A 17,274-nucleotide genomic window follows, 5' to 3' on the forward strand; every position below is an offset into this window, starting at 1 on the left:
AATAATATAATATAGGTGAAGACATGCTTTTTAATGTGTTTTTAGTTACATAATTCTGTCTTGACTGCTGTTTTAATTCAAAACGTAGTAATAAACTCAACCTAAACTGTTTTTAAACACACGGGTAGATAAAGATTAACCCGGAAGCTGGATAGTTTGTATTTTTGCAAGCAACGAGACTCACTCAATCTGCCAATCCGATCAGATAGTTACGCCTCAGAATTTTTCTATTGCCAGAGATACATAACAAAATACAAGTAAAATAATATAAAATACTTAATATAGATAGATTACAAAAATAACTTATAAGAATGACACATGCTTAGTACTGGGAGCTTTTAAAACATTAAACCATAGACAGTAATGGAATCCTGACGTCGACAAATAGCCGACCAATCAGAACTCTGTTTTAAACGCGAGCCGTGTGTGGGAGCGTTCTAGTTGCGTCGCATTGTAGATGAGCTGTGACGTGCACACTGCAAGCTCAAACTCTGGCCGATCAGGAAGAGGAGTTTGTGAGAGTTTTACCACAGCCTAGAGTTACATTTTAAAAATTAAATTAAATTACATCTAAATTTGTCAAAGCGACAGGAGCCGACGCAAACATGTCTGTTGCCGGACTAAGGAAACAGTTTTATAAAGCGAGTCAGGTGAGTGTTTCCACGTCAGCTGGTACACAAATGTCAATTTACAGACTAGATACAACAATACACAAATTATATTCCGCAAGTTACAAAGAAACATTTATTATGTCAGTTCAAGTAGTTTTGACTTACTTCACCCGGGGTCTCCACTGCTCTGGTAAAGTAAAAGTTAAAACACGGCTGTGTTTCAAAATGTAGTGAGCGCCCTACCTAGACAGCATATTCAACCATCAAACTTGGGTTTTGAACGCGTTTATGCAGGCGTCTAGTTAGATTTTGAGACATAATCACTGCAAATTTTATTTATATTTAATATTTATATATATATATATATATATATATATATATATATATATATATATATATATATATATATATATATATATATATATATATAAAATTAATTTATAATATATGAGTAAACGCTTTGAGTTGCAGCATAAAAGCACAGATGAGTCACCCAGTAATTTGTTTTGCCAGCCATATAACTACATTAGAGCATCAATACAAACACTTTATGACTAAACCAAGCTCATATATATTTCCAAATAAAGTGAAGTCTTTAAAGTTAGATCTAAAAATGTTTCCTATAAAGATTTTTATAGTCAAGCACACATGCTATTACACTCCATATCAAAGAATTAACAGGTTGCTTTAATGCAGAATCATGACTTGAACACACTGGTTCTGACACCACCTCGACCATCATGTGGTTAGCAGTTCAGATGAAATTTAAAATGATATATTGTGGGTTTTGAGCAGGAAGCAGTGAATCACATGTGTTTTATTGGCAGAATACTCATGTTATTCAGCTCGTGTGCCCTACTATCTGCAGATGATGGTTAGTGTTAATTTGTAATGTGCTGAGAAAACATATTTGTCCTCTATATGGTATGAAAACATGTCCAGGTCACAGACAAGAGGTAAAATATAAGAATTTGTATGTATGCAATTGGGATATTGTACTCATGATTGTGAACATTTTCTTCTCAAATTCTCTTTACTTTAATGCAAAAATCAAATTCTCATTTCCATAATAGACATTTTACATTGTCTTTTTATTTTATTTTGTTTTTTAAATGCTGTAATACCATGATTTTTATGCTAAAATATAGAAATAATCCCATATAAATACTTTTACAATTGACACAATAGGTTTTAGTTTTTTTCCCATTTTATTTTATTGAACATTTGCAATGTTGTTGTAGAAGGTTGACTTGAGTGTGGTAATTTGATCCAAATGCGTCTTTTTATCTGTTCTCTGTGACTAATGACGCTGTATTTCATTGTGTGGTTGATAAACATCCCATTGTCAGATACTTCTGAGTCATGTGTACAATTTTAAGCTCATGGCAGGCAGATAAAGAAAGTGTTTTCGAATGAGATTCGTAGATGGTGTGCTTTTACTTATTTTTTAGCTGGATTAGTTTTCAATCCATGTTTTCTACTCCAAAATAATCATTCATTCAATCAGAAAGAGGCCTGTTTATCAAACACAGCGTAGATCAACTTTAGCACATGCAATTTCAGACATTCAGTTGTTTTTAGTCTTGCATTCCTTTACCTGCTTTAGCAAAACAAGTCTGACGTGCACCGACATGTTGCAGAAGAATCAGGTCAAGCATTTTAAAGTCAGACTTACAGTCCCTGAGCTTCATTACAATAAAAACTGAAGCCTGCAGGGTCAAAAATGCAGAACTTCCTGTTGTTCGTAGTTATTAAAGACTATGTCATTAGCTTACTATTTCACCTTTTTGGCGCGTGCCTACAGAGAACATGTTCCATCTCGATCTCATCACCGTTTGAAGTTGAATAGGATCATATTGTCTGTTTACTAGGCCTGAAAGCTGAGATATCTGTTATCAGCCAAATTCTTGAGAAACAAAACCTGCATACTGATTCTACTAAAAATGTTCTCACAGTTATAAAGTATTTAGATGGTTCACGCAAAAATTCTAATTTGCTAAAAATGTTTTTTCTCCCCAGGCCAATGTAGATAAGTTTGTTTCTTGATCAGAACAGATTTGGGAAAATGCAGCATTCCATCACTTGTTCACCAGTGGATCCTCTGCAGTGAATGGGTGCCGTCAGAATGAGAGTCCAAAACATCATAATAATCCACAAGACTGTTTCTGTCAAAATCTCGTATTTTGGGCAGAAGCAACAGTTTAAGGTTAAAAACCTCTTAATGATGGATTTGAGGGTTTTTTTTCCCCACACTTTTCAAGCTTTTCACTTCACAAGACATTAACTGATGGACTGGAGTGGTGTGGATTACTTGAGGATTATTGTGATGTTTTTATCAGCTGTTTAGACTCTCATTCTGACGGCACCCATTCACTGCATGGCCTGAGGGTGAGTGCGTTTACTTTTACTTTAAATATATAACGGCAAGATGCAATGCAACAGCCAAAGACGTCCATCAATAGACATTTAAAACCAGCAGACTGAATGCAAATATGCCATCTTTTGTGTTTGCCACTTCAGTGTCCGATACCAGCATGCTTTCTAGCTGCAAACTAGTTATCACATTATCAGCTTTGACTTCACCTGCTTGCCTTGAAAAAGTCCAACACTGTACAATATGTGTGTTTACACTGAAAAAGTATTACAGTGTTTTAATTTAAAAGTTAAGTTTAGTCGTCAGACTGGATTCTTGTTTACTTCATGCCCAACAAATAGGTCATTTTCTTTCAGGCTTTTCCCTCCCTCCCTCCCGCCCTTTTTTTCTTTCATCTTTTTCTTTAGATAGCAGTTTCACTTACGGGTTTTGCTGGGTATTTACTGCACCAGATATCTGGTGACTGGTTGTATCACGGTATCTATGAACTGGACTGTGTTTCCATGCGGGCTCTTGTATTGTGTATTTCCTATTGTCTGATGCCTTTGTTCCTATTTGGTAGAAAAGTTGTCAGATTTGCTGTATGGCAGAGATAATTATGCAAATTGCAAAGCATAGGACTGCCGCATCGTGCAACGCATTATGAAAATGTTTGTAGCACAAATATTAGGGTGTTTATTTTTACTGATTTATTTTTAATTAAATAAAAGGGCTTATTTTTCTCAAGTGTTTAAAGATAATTCCAAGCATACAGGATTAGATGTGATTGCTTTTAAATTATACTGCTTGTTTTAAATTAAAGGCAAAACGAAGTTCACAATAAAGCTTAAAATCAGATATTCAATTATTAAATACAAATTCTACAGAACACAGAAAGTTTGGAATTTTTGTAACCTTGTGGGATATATATAATAAATATTTATAAAACTTTTCATCATTATCAGTTACCGTCCATTATAAAAATTTAGATATTGTAAATAATCAGGATTGGTCAAACATTGACAATGATAATGAGTGATGTGTTTGATCAAAAACACCTGAACAGTTCTGATTACTTTAAGTGAAAACAAGTGTTTTAAGATGAGTCATAAAATGAGACCGACTGTTTTGTATAACTGTATTTCATTTCTCATTTAGGAAAGTGATCTGTTTGATCATTATCAGTGTCCACACTTCTATCTGAATCATGTTAGGCCGTACAAAGAGCCACTGTATGAAAGTGTTCCTCTCTGAACACTGGGTGTAGGTTTTCAAATAGACCAGTTATGTTTAATATTTGGCTAATATGAGTGAAAGACAAAGAGCTGTGAAAATCTGTACGGCAGCAATCAGAAGTTTCTTCCCCATTTATTATCTTTCAACTTTTAGTCTTACTTTTAAACTTGCTTGCTTCTGTTTAAATAAACTCTCACAAACACAACTCTGTTGTTTGTGCAGCTTTAGCATGACCAGTTCTGTAAAATAAAAATGACGTGGAAAACATAAAGCATCCTGATTCTTGAAAAGTTAGTGAAAACAAAAGAACTAAACCGTTACAATGATTCGCAAGAATGATGATGACTAAGACGTTTTAGTGTAATTATAAGCTTGATGGATTTTGCCTCCTATGGGCTGTGCTGTTTGGTTTCATTTGAATATTTTCCTTTGGGAAGATCTTGATAAACAAAAGGCTTCCTGTTTAGTGGAATACAATAGTCCATACTGTCTGTGTTTGTGTTTGAACAGAGTTCAGCTCATAAAGGAGGAGTGCTTTTGTGTGAAACTGAGTGAAAGTATTTGTGCCGCCCCAACAGGAAGTGTCATTGACAAACAACAGAAAGAGTCCATTCCTGCCCGAATTTCTTTCCTTTTGCTGTTAATTCTTTTTTCTCTTCTGTACACACAAATGTAGTTAGTAGTTTAAGGCTAAGGAGAAGTGTGCTTTTAGGTCTCTAAGTGGTTTGACTTTGAGTTGTCAGCTGGTGGTCAATAAAACTCTTGATGTGGCCTAATAAGCAACCACGAAGAAATGAGTTAAAAATCACTTTGGCAGCTGCATAGCAATGTTTTGGCCACCACCTTTTAATTAGATGGATGTACAGTATAGTGGAGAGTGAATGAAATAATTGATGGAAAATGGGAGTAGACTTGGGAAATGTTGCAGAGACTTGAACCTGCAACACTCACATGAGCAGTAAAGCACAATGTATCAGGAGCAGGGTTATTCAATAAAACTAAAGCAAAACGAAATGCATGTTTCCTGAAGGATGTGATCTCGTAATCGCTTAATACTAAAATAAGTTTGGCTAAATACTTTGTGTAAGGGTTAGGGGGATAGAAAATAGCACTAGCTAAAAAATAAAAAAAAAATAAAAAAAACACACGTTATGTCTATTGAAAATCCTTGTACTGATAGATGCCCTGACGTGTGTGTTTCAGATGATGAGTGAGAAGGTGGGGGGTGCAGAAGGAACCAAACTGGACGAGGACTTCAAAGACCTTGAGAGGGTAACACATTTTTAACATTCACATGCCTATGCCAATATTCAAGTACACAAAAAAGCTAAAAAAAAAAAAAAAAAAAAAGACTTCCTGCTTCCTACTTTTAGGACATTCTTGTAAGAAATTAAACTGTAAAATGAACTAAAAACTTCCTTAGCACCAACACAAAGCTGTGAATGACTGACCAGCACAAATTCATCGTGGAAAAAAAATGAGCTGTCAAATAATTGTATAGGATTTTAACTATTTCTACTTCCACTTAGCCAATTCTGCACACTTCATGTTCGGATTATTGTTTGTAATAAATGATAAACAAACAAAGGCTTTGTATTTTGCCATTTAAATATAATGTTAAAAGCCCATTATTATAGATTTTATCCTGCAAAATCACTTGTCTGTTGTTTAATTTCAGTGTCATATTGACAACACTGGCTTTAGTAGTTCTTGACATTTATATTGGAATAAAAAAAAAGTGGTTAATACCACTTCCTCCCAAAGTACATCAGTTATGCATTACCGGAAGTTTCTCCACCTTTAGAAGAAGCCCCACCTCAAAATGAATTCTCAAACAACTTTACAGCTCATAACTCACATTTCTACTGCTTAATTCCTGTAAGAGCTTTAACATTTTTGGTTTAAACAAGTTATTTGCATTATTTTCTGTGGTAAACCACAGCAAGCCACGGTCTATTGAGCCCGCTTCTATCAGTATCAGTCCGCATCTTGAATGGCTTTTGTTTTAGTAGGTGTGACCGGTTCTGATTGTTTCAGCTCTTTCTCACTTCTTTGTCAGTGAGACACACACACACCTGTTCTCTGACATTTGTGCTTCACAGAAGGCTGAGGTCACCAGTAAAGCCATATCAGATGTGCTCTGCAAAACTGCTGAATACCTGCAGCCAAACCCAGGTGAAAACATGAATACATATTCCCCTTGAGCTGAATTTAAAGTCATATGCAAGATTTATATTAATTGGTTTTTATTAAATGTAAAAAAAAATTGGCATTACATCACTTGCTCACCAGTCGATCCTCTGCAGTGAATGGGTGCCGTCAGAATGAGAGTCCAAACAGCTGATAAAAACATCACAATAATCCACAAGTAATCCACACCACTCCAGACCATCAATTAAAATCTTGAAAAGTGGAAAGCTGCACGTTTGTAAGAAACAAATCCATCATTTTTAACTTCGAACCATTGTTTGTGGCTTAAGCATATTCTATCCATAGTGCTTTCTTCAGTGAACAGTTCATCTCATCTGAATCAGGAGAGAAATACGCACAAATCAAGCACCATTTACAAGAGGAAAAATTCTAAGCAGTTCTAAACAAGTACTGTATTTTGATGGGTTTTGGTGTTAGAGGAAAACAGTTGCTCAACTTTTTCAACGAAGGAAGTGTTTTTACGGATAATGGACTCGTATTTTTGCCAGCGACAGTGTAACATTAAATCCGCTTGATGAATTTGTTTCTTGCGGCTTTTCACAAAATGTTAATTGATAGATGGAGTGGTGTGAATTACTTGAAGATTATTGTTACAGTATGTTTTTATCAGCGGTTCTCATTATGACGGCACCCATTCACTGCAGAGGATCCATTGGTGAGCTAGTGATGTAATGCTACACTGCTCTGTTCTGAAGAACAAACAAAGTTATCTACATCTTAAATAGTGTGCTTTGTTTTTGTTTTTTAAATAAGGAACTATTAGGGTTTAAGTATGTTTGGATATTTGTGCTGGAAAACAAGTTTTTAATTTTTTTCTCTGTCTGTCTTGTACTGCAGCATCAAGAGCGAGGCTGACCATGTTGAACACCATGTCTAAAATGCGGGGACAGGTGAAGAGCCCAGGCTACCCTCAGGCAGAAGGCCTTCTGGGAGAGTGTATGCTCAAATACGGCCGAGACATGGGAGAAGACACCAACTTTGGTGAGAGGACTGTTCTTTCTTACCGGCAATTACAAAAAAACTGTAATGGGAAACCATGTCATTCATATTATTTGCCCAAAGCATAAAAATCTTTCTTACAGCAACATGTATCAGCACACAGTGAAACCGGAAACAAAACCTATTCAGATTTTCAGCATCTTATTATTAGAGACCTGTCAAACATAAACTATTATATTTCACTGTTTAATATAGATAATATAGTATCTTTGTTTTTAAAGGGTTAGTTCACCCAAATGTTAAAATTATGTCATTAATAACTCACCCTCATGTCGTTCCAAACCCGTAAGACCTTCGTTCATCTTCGGAACACAGTTTAAGATATTTTAGATTTAGTCCGAGAGCTCTCAGTCCCTCCATTGAGGCTGTGTGTACGGTCTACTGTCCATGTCCAGAAAGGTAAGAACTTCATAGTAGTCCATGTGACATCAATCAGAGGGTCAGTTAGAATTTTTTGAAGCATCAAAAATACATTTTGGTCCAAAAATAAAAAAAACGACTTCTTTATTCATCATAGTCTTCTCTCCCGTGTCTGTTGTGAGGGCATTCACTGCAGTTTGTGATATCTGGTTCACGAACGAATAACTCGATGTAAACTGATTTTCTTGAACCAGTTCACCAGATCGAACTGAATCATTTTAAACTGTTCGCATCTCCAATAAGCTTTTATCCACAAATGACTTAAGCTGTTAACTTTTTAAATGTGGCTGACACTCCCTCTGAGTTCAAACAAACCAATATCCCGGAGTAATTCATTTACTCAAACAGTACACTGACTGAAGTGATGTGAAGAGAGAACTGAAGATGAACACAGAGCCCAGCCAGATAACGAACAAAAGATTTACTCATTCTTGAGTCAAGAACAGGTTGCATCGGTTGTTGGATCACCAGTAGTGATGGGAAGTTCAGTTATTTTCCGAGAACCAGTTCTTTTGGACCGTTCGATTAAATAAACCGGTTGAAGAAAACGATTCACCGGTTCTTTTGCGCTCGACGTAATGGCATCGTTGGCGATGATTGCCCTTCATTCAAGCCTTCGGTTTACCTGGGCTCATAACATTAGCACAAAATCAGTTCAGAATCATTCACCATAAGAATCAGTTTGGTTCAGACGCTCTGTGAGTTTCAGTCTGCTTCACGCTGAATCACACATGCGCAGTATCATCAGCTCCTCGGTTCTCGAATTGGATGCGTCTGACAGAAACGGTTGTATTTTTGTATGCTTCAAAAAATTCTTACTGACCCTCTGATGTCACATAGACTACTTTAATGAATCGTTTGGAACGAAATGAGGGTGAGTTATTAATGAAACAATTTTAATATTTAGGTGAACTAACCCTTTAACAAAACACTTTTGTGCTTTTTGTTTTGATGTTCTCCATCGGATCCATAGGTGGTGCTTTAGTGGAGATGGGAGACGCCATGAAGAGACTGGCAGAAGTGAAAGACTCTCTAGACATTGATGTCAAACAGAACTTCATCGACCCTTTCCAAACTATAGTCGACAAGGACCTGAAAGACATAGAGGTGGAAAACTGCAACCAATTGCACTCTAAAATCAAATGAAAGTTTATTCATTAAATATGTAATAATCATGGGCTAAATATGTGACCATTACATATAATTGAATATGATAATATGCTCTGATTCTTCCTCAGCATCATCTGAAAAAACTGGAGGGCCGTCGGCTGGATTACGACTACAAGAAGAAGCGTCAGGGGAAGATTCCGGATGAGGAGGTCAGGCTAGCAGCAGAGAAGTTCAAAGAGTCCAAAGAATTGGCTGAAACCAGCATGCAGAACCTTCTGGATACGGACGTAAGCTCAGTTCAATCTGTTGGAGTCAGTCTCTGATCATCTTCTTTTTAAAATGCTGAAAGGCATTCTTAACACTGAGGATGTGGTTTATTATTAGCTGTTTTTTAACGGTAATCAGACTTTGTCACAAATTGCTTCTGTAAAAAGCACCTGCCAAAAAATCTGTTTTAAAAGCCATATGCAAATTACAATTTGAAAAGTACAATTACAAAATTCAAAACATTCTGCTTTGGAATTATTTTGGTTGCTTTCAGGTTGCTTAAAGTAATGAGTAATAGCAACAGTGATGCTTTGCCTGAGCCAACAGCACTAAAATTCTAATTAAATAACGCCCTATTGGAAAGTTTTTATAGTCTGGGACCAGGGAGGGTCGTATAATGGTTACAGTCGCAACAGTGATCCACATCAGTGAGTGCTGGAGATTTTCCAGCCAACACATTTATCAGTCTGTTTTATCGACACTGGACTGTGAACACTTCTGATGTTTCTGATTATTTGCTACAATGGTCAAAGAGGCCTGTAATTAAACACTGTCATTAATGTGCGCTAACAAAAAGTTCCTCAATGCCATGTATGCAGTAATGGTCTGTTAGTTCAGTGGTGTACATCGAAGTAACATGGAAAGACTGTACCACAAATTTTCATGATTAATATATTTATTGTATTTTGCATATTGCATTTTTAAAAAATGCTAAAGTTGGAATGCTTATTGTTGAAGAAGTGACAAAAGAATCATATATTGTGCATTTTTTTTATTAAAAAAATATATATTTTCTAGAACTTTGTAGTGTTCTATGATTTGAATGTAAAGCTCCTTCCAGCTGTTTCCAGGAGCATTTTATTTCAAGTAACGAAACTTGAAACTAGTTTAGTTTTAGTTTTAATTTCTATAATATTCTTGGTGGAAATCCAAAGGTGTGTAGGGTGTCCCATTTGTTATTTCATATATAAGTTAACAACATTTAGTGAGGTTTAAGCTAAAGATAAAATTGTTTACCAATTCTGTAGGAAAAGTGAATTTGGTTGAGATTAAAAGTTGAAGCCCTTGTGAAGTAACAGAAATAGAGATGCAAAATCAGCGAAACCTAAAAGAGGAAGCTTCCAGCTCTTTATTCGAAGGCAATAACATTGTGTCATGCTCTGGGTGTGTGTTGTGTGTGTGTGTTTGTAGGTGGAGCAGGTGAGTCAGCTCACAGCTTTGGTCGAATCCCAGCTGCAGTTTCACAGACAGTCTGTGGAGGTCCTGGAGGAGCTGGCACAGAGAATGAGAGAGAGGTGCGAGATCAACATCCATGATATTTCTCTGTCTTCATCACATATATAAATATTTATCATGTCATTCAAAACCAATTTGAAATTCTTCTTGGATTCATGAAATTTGGATTCATGTTCATGGTCTTTTTTTTTTATGCAGTTAAACTGAATGGGGACTAAAGCTTTCAAACTACAAATAGAATGCAAAAGTATTGCAAAAACATTATTAAAGAATTCCATATGGCCTCTGCACCATACCAAGTGTTCTCTCTCTCTCTCTCTCTCTCTCTCTCTATATATATATATATATATATATGCATTTATTTTTTTTGTGAAATATTTTTAACCTCTGATAGATGGTTTTGCTGTGTGTGTGTGTGTGTGTGTGTGTGTGTTCATGTTTGTGTGTGTGCTCTGCAGAGTAAACGAGGCCGAATCTCAGCCACGGCAGAAACGGATGCCTGCCTCCAAACCCAGTTTTGATTGCTTGGAGTCAGAAGACTCTGACGGAGGCTGGAGTCCGTCAGCTGCACCGTCATCACACGCGTCCACAGGTGAGCTCACCCTGTTTATTTACATAAGCCTGTTTCTTTATTAGAGGAATTTAGCTTTGCATAACTTGCTCTCCAATGGATCCTCTGCAGTGAATGGGTGCCGTCAGAATAAGAGTCCTAACAGCTGATAAAAACATCACAATAATCCACACGACTCCAGTCCATTAATTAACGTCTTGTGAAGTAAAAAGCTGTGAGTTTGTAAGAAACAAATCCATCATTCAAATGTTTTGACCTCAAATTTGTTGCTTCCAGCAAAAATCAATAACCCATAATAATGCTAATTCCAGTGAAAAAGTAATCTCGTCTGAAAAGGGAGAGAAATATGCATTGTTTTAAGCACAGTATGTAATAGAAAACACTCAAAAACCATTCTAAACACACATATCGCTAGATTTTAATGTGAAAGGACAACAGGGGATGGACTTTTTCACTGGAGGAACCGTTATTATGAATTATGGACTCATATTTTGGCAAGAAGCAAAAGTATAATGTTAAAACGCCTTGATGGGTTTGTTTCTTATAAACACGCAGCTTTGCTTGCTTCACAAGGCATTCATTAATGGACGGGAGTGATGTGGATTATTGATGTTTTTATCAGCTGTTTGGACTCATTCTGATGGCACCCATTCACTGCAGAGGATCCTTTAGTGAACAAGTGATGACATGCTACATTTACAAAACTTTTTTTTTTTTTTTTTTTTTTTTTAAAGAAACAAACCTATCGACATCTTATTTTTTGGTTTAACTATTCTAAAAAAAAAAGAATCAACAGCAGAGACGGTGTGTTTTAACACATGCGGACTCAACTGTAAATTGAACAACATTTTCGGGGTGGCCTAGATTTGATTTGGATTTTTCATAGAGTCACAGTCTGAATGGTAACAGTAGATATGAAACACCGAAAGCCATTACGTGTGCAATTGACAGACCTTACTTTAGGAGCTTTCTTTTAGACCTTCCTTCACTCAATTTAATGGCTTTCCTGAATGATGCTTTGGCTCACACATTACAGCTTTTTTCAGAAAATATTTTTAATCGAGTGTAAGGGTTAATGGAAATCATATTCATCGATTTATGTCACGAGAAGCTCGTCAGATTTCCACATGCTGCACAGGTTCATTCTCATGAAGTCTCTAGTTTCCACGGAGATGACACAAGCAGCACATGTTCTGTATGAAGCGCTGCACGCTGTGGAATGAGTGTAGACTTCATATTTTAAAATGTTGGCTTTCCAGAACCTACACCAGTCGGGCTGCCCAGACACCCAGTGACTTCCAAAAAGTGTTTTGATTTTTTGTAAAATGGAAACCGACTGTCTGAGGTTGTTTATTAAACGGCCTTCCAAGGCACAATAATGTAATATCTATTATTTTTTAACAAATTGAAGTTCGCTTTAAATTTTAATTTAAATAAGCATTATAGCCAATATGCTTATTTCTCGTAAAAGTTTATTCATATGCTGAAAAAATAGACTTTTTTCAATTGCTCAGTCAGACAGCATTTGGATTCTTTCAGCCATTTGTTGATTCACATGCACTGAATTCTGGGAGTCTGATCAGTTATGGAGTCAAGAAAGTGATGTTTAAAATCATGCATTCATCAGTGGTAAAGTTCAGTGCATTTCAGTTATTTTCTAATTTATTATTAAGGGATCACTTAATATTTTCAATTAGCTTTTTTTATTATTTGGTTTTAGTTTTAGTAATTGCAGTACTTTAACTTAAACATATTTCAGTTTGTCTCTTTTTTGTTTAAGTCTAAGCTTTTCATCTATTTATTTTCCTTTTTTTTTCAAATAACAAATATTAAATTGCTAAAATTAAGAGCATTGCAGTGTTACATACTATTATAGTATTTATTAATGTCTTCAATCATTTTAATTTTAGTTTATGATTTATGCTTTTGGCATTTTTTATTATTTTGTTATTTCTGTTTCGCTTTAATTTGTTTTTATTTTATTTTTGTAATTTTAGCACTTCATCTTAAATGTATTTCATTAACTTAGTTGCCAATGTAACAATTTTAAATTGCTCTATTTTTTCAATTTGCTCCTGTTAACAATAACAACACTGATGCATTGCATTGTGGGATATAGTATCGAGGCAGTGTGCTCTGTAGTGTACAGCACGTTCTGGTATAATTCACAGTTCATGTAGTGTGCACTCTGTGTGAAGATGAGCTTGTCGTGCGTGTGTGTGTGTGTGTGTGGATGGATGTCTGTGTCAGCTGGTTTCAGTGTGAACTGTGTGTGGAGCCACGCAGAGACTGACTATTGTTTCTCTTTCTCTTACGTCAGCGGCCCACTCTTATAACAGCCCATCTTCCCGTCAGAAACGCAGAAGTGAGTCACACACAAACACACACTCGACATAGTGAAGAGCTTTTATTCTATGCCAGATTTTTCTTAAAGCTTCAAATCTCAGTGAAAATAATGTGAATCAGCCACCTGCTAAACGCACACACACACATATAACAGACCCATGATGAGCACAGACACATCACTCGTGTGTGTGAGATGCTCTGTGAGTGAGACGCGTTTAGTTTCCCTTCATAAGATAAATCCAACAAGTGCTCAATCTGCCACGTGATGAATTCTCCACCAGGGAGCTTGTTTAGCTAAAAAATGAGTCGTTTATTAATATCTGCATGAACAGTTTAAGAACATCTCACAGATACACAAACAAGCTGCCTCGCTGTCTACTGCCTACATAGGTTGCCTTCTAAGACAGCATCCTAATCTAAATGGAACTTTATCAGTGACTGATTTGGATTGAGCTAAATAGGCAGCACATGCACCACAATTAGCAGTGATACCAATAAGTTAATGCTAATGTTTTAAGTTAGCATTAAGGTGGTTCAATTTGAAGTGTTCACTGAGTGTTGTCTAGCATGCGGAGGGTTTGGATTGCTTGAGAGCTAGTATTGATCTTTTTGGAGCCTGCATGTTTGGAGGTAGCAGAACTGGCCATGTCTTTGTTTTGTTTTTTCTTAATTAAAAACCAAGGCACACCTTTTTGCAGTATTGCATGTACTCAATGCTAAATATGTTTGAGAGAACTATTAGATTTATTAACTATTGTCTCACATGTCTCACATAATTATAAACTAACACCTTGTTACCTATTATAGTGTATAAATAATTAATATTAATATTATAAATTAATATAAAACATAATATTGTTTAAAATTAAATGTTTAATATATTGTTTATATTAATAATATTGTATAAATGTCAAAATATTGTTTATAATTTTACAAATGAATACAATTTACAAATGTAATGCATTTATATATTTTTCTTTAATATCATGATTTATTTTTATTAAGCTAGAATTTCATTATTATGGAAATTGCTTGATGAAATAAAAATGATACAACTTTTTTTTAAATTGTATTCATGATTTTAAAAAGCATCTTTATGAATAAAGTTTTGCTAATAATTTATTAAATAATTCCAGTTAAAAGGCTTTTTTAATTTGATGTTCCTTATGCGTACTTCCAGTAATCTGTCCTCTTTCTCTCGCTCTGTTTACCTTTTCTCCTCCTCCCTCTCTCTGTGCATCTTCATCTTTTTTCTGCTCTGTTCTAATGCAATCTTCTGTCTCCATAGTGACAGATCAGCCGTGCTGCAAGGCATTGTATGACTTTGAAGCGGAGAACGAAGGAGAGCTTTGCTTCTACGAGGGTGACGTCATCACGCTGACCAATCAAATAGACGAGAACTGGTTCGAGGGAACCGTACACGGGCAGACCGGATTGTTCCCCTGCAACTACGTAGAGGTTATGGTGCCGCTGCGGCACTGATCTCACACAAAACAGGAAGAGGAAGTGCAATTCCAGGTACAGGACAGGGAATAGGGGGACAATTTTGACACTTTGACCTCCTGAAAGAAATGCTGGAATAATATACAGTACGAGTTTGAATGATTATTTGTTACTTAGGCTTCAGGTCAAGAGTTTTAGTTCATCATAGAAAACTCTAGCATTCCCCAAAGTACAATAAACATCATTGAGAAGATGTCAAAGATAAATCTGTTTTGTAAGAGTTCATTCAAATGGATTTTATTTTCATATTCAGTTTCCTATACTGATGTTACAAAGAAGTGTCTTCTGTTGGTAATCTCTGACCTCTAGTGGCCACAATTATGTATAACACCTTATTATGCATTAATTACTCATTCAAAGTTGATTCTAACAACAAAACAAAAAGGAAGGTCAACAGAAAAATAAAGCGGTTTCTTTACATGACAGTCAACAGGGATGGCTTATTCAAATAGAAATAAAATTTTAGTGTCTCACCCTCATGCTGTTCCAAATGCGAACCAGAAGTACCAGTTTATGTTTATGTACACAACAGTCATTTTTACTTTTATTTTCTGCATGATTCCATCCCTCGCTCTCTTTTCTAGAAAGGGGAACCTTTACAAATCTCCTTCTGAACTGTTCTTGTGTTTCTGAGAACTATAGTAGGACACACACAATCAGAAACCTCAGCTTACAGATATTAAAGTTCCACATGGGTGAGTTCTTGAAAATGGAAATTAAGTGCGTGAACCACTTTTGTTATTGTTTTTTTGTTATTGTTCGTTGTTGTTGTTTTTTTTGTTTTTTTTTTAAGTCCAGGTTTTTTTCCTTCTGGGTTATTATGGCTTTAATCTGTTCCCACTTCCTCAAAGAGGGAAATGCGAAGTTCCTCTAACCACTGATCTTGGTTCAGTTTCTATTTCTCAGGGAAAAGGTTCGTCTGCTGTAATCCTCTGTACAGAGAAACTCACTGGGATTCATTTATAATACTCAACATGTTTTGTTCTGAACATTCTTGCCTAAAGTGCAGACCACTGAAATCTGTTGCCTTGCATAAACCGTACCAAACAAATGTTTACATGGTTCCTATATCTTTGTATTTGTGAATTTTCCTCATCTTTTCAATGCAATAACGATATTCAACTTTCTACTACTTTATTTTGAAGAAACCGTCTATAATCACTGCAAATATCAATTACATATTTCAAATTTTTTTTTTAAGGACAATGTTAGAATGACAGTCATATGCCATAGTTTTAGATGACAAAAGGAAAGATTTGACTGGTTTAGATTATCTAGCATTTTGGATCGGTTTATATTTCAGATTTGGTTTTGTTTTGTTTTTAACCCCAAACCATTCCTGGGATCTTGACAAGGGAATGGTGAAAACTGGGATCAGGTTGTAATCAGTGTAGAGTTACTGTAGTGAAAAAAGTAGAAAATCAGAGCTGTTGGAAAGCATAATGATCAATGTTGTGCATCATAATTGGTACGTACTGTAGATCAGGATATACCACAGCATGTTCAGAAAGAATGATTTCACCCATCACCTCCTTCAATGTGCCTTTTTACTCTTTTATTCATGTGATCACAGGTACATTAGTCAGCAGATCTGATTTCATGTTATTCAGTAGTTTCATGCCGAAAGGAACCAGTGTGATGAGTTTTTGTGAAGTATAAACGTCATTGTGTTTGGGGTTGAGGGATGCTGGTCCTAGGTTTCAGGTTCGAGTCTTGTTCTGGTAACTCTGTTTTACCTCGTACTGTAGTACTGTACTCTCAGCCTCTTACATGTGCTCTGATGTTGCTGACACTACACTGGAAAGTAATCATATTCTGTTATGTGTAGAATGTATTAAATGGAATGGAAACCTTGTTTGTGCCTCTATTGTCCCTGGTTAACCTTGTTCGACCTCAAATCTAAAAAAATATATATTTTTAGAAAGTGTTTCAGAAAGAATGCTTCTTTGAATCAGTATTTCCTGCATAATCCATTTGTGATTTATGTTTTGTTATGAAAATGTGCAGGGATAAGAGAACATTGTATATTTTAATTTTAAATAAAGGTGGAAAACTATATATGTGTGTGTTTTCTCTTGGGCAGTGATCACTTTGAGTGGGTTTCTCTCTCCGGTGAGCGTGAAGTAGAACGATTGGACTGGAGCTGGAGTTGAGGAATTACAGAATGCTTTCGACAATCAAGTGCTCAAATGTTGTTGTTGTGTTTTTTTTTTTTTTTTTTTTTTTTTTTTGCTCCATATATCTCAGGTTTTGCGTTACTGGAATGGAACATTAAAGGATTTGTTCAACCCAAAAATTTTAATTGTCAAACCATTACTAACCTCATGATTTTCAAAACGTGTGTATAAATTATAAAATGGTATATCTTGTTATTAAACATTTAATAATAATAATAAATCTTATAATATTAT

At 35.6% G+C, this 17,274-nt stretch overlaps 1 protein-coding gene across 2 annotated transcripts; it reads left to right on the forward strand.

The window, feature by feature from the left end:
• Window positions 1–419: 419 nt before the first annotated feature.
• Window positions 420–16,919, forward strand: LOC127935889 (endophilin-A2). 2 transcript variants are annotated; one of them, XM_052534105.1, is made up of 10 exons: window positions 421–650; window positions 5,404–5,472; window positions 6,303–6,375; window positions 7,249–7,392; window positions 8,804–8,937; window positions 9,069–9,227; window positions 10,399–10,502; window positions 10,902–11,035; window positions 13,335–13,379; window positions 14,649–16,919. In XM_052534105.1, the coding sequence occupies exons 1-10, from the start codon at window positions 606–608 to the stop codon at window positions 14,840–14,842; spliced, it is 1,101 nt and encodes a 366-aa protein (XP_052390065.1). In that variant the 5' UTR covers window positions 421–605; the 3' UTR covers window positions 14,843–16,919. The 2 variants fall into 2 exon arrangements, with proteins under 2 accessions (XP_052390073.1, XP_052390065.1); XM_052534113.1 differs by lacking the exon at window positions 13,335–13,379 and having other exon boundaries at window positions 420–650.
• Window positions 16,920–17,274: the final 355 nt, after the last annotated feature.

Source organism: Carassius gibelio, chromosome A2 (assembly GCF_023724105.1).
Source record: "Carassius gibelio isolate Cgi1373 ecotype wild population from Czech Republic chromosome A2, carGib1.2-hapl.c, whole genome shotgun sequence".
NCBI lineage: Eukaryota > Metazoa > Chordata > Actinopteri > Cypriniformes > Cyprinidae > Carassius > Carassius gibelio.

Excerpts from the sequence above, each read along its gene's own strand:
- LOC127935889 (XM_052534105.1), top strand. The coding sequence starts at position 606 with ATGTCTGTTGCCGGACTAAGGAAACAGTTTTATAAAGCGAGTCAG. Across the intron at positions 9,228-10,398 it reads AGAACCTTCTGGATACGGAC|GTGGAGCAGGTGAGTCAGCT; the intron begins GTAAGCTCAGTT and ends GTGTGTTTGTAG. Across the intron at positions 10,503-10,901 it reads GCACAGAGAATGAGAGAGAG|AGTAAACGAGGCCGAATCTC; the intron begins GTGCGAGATCAA and ends TGTGCTCTGCAG.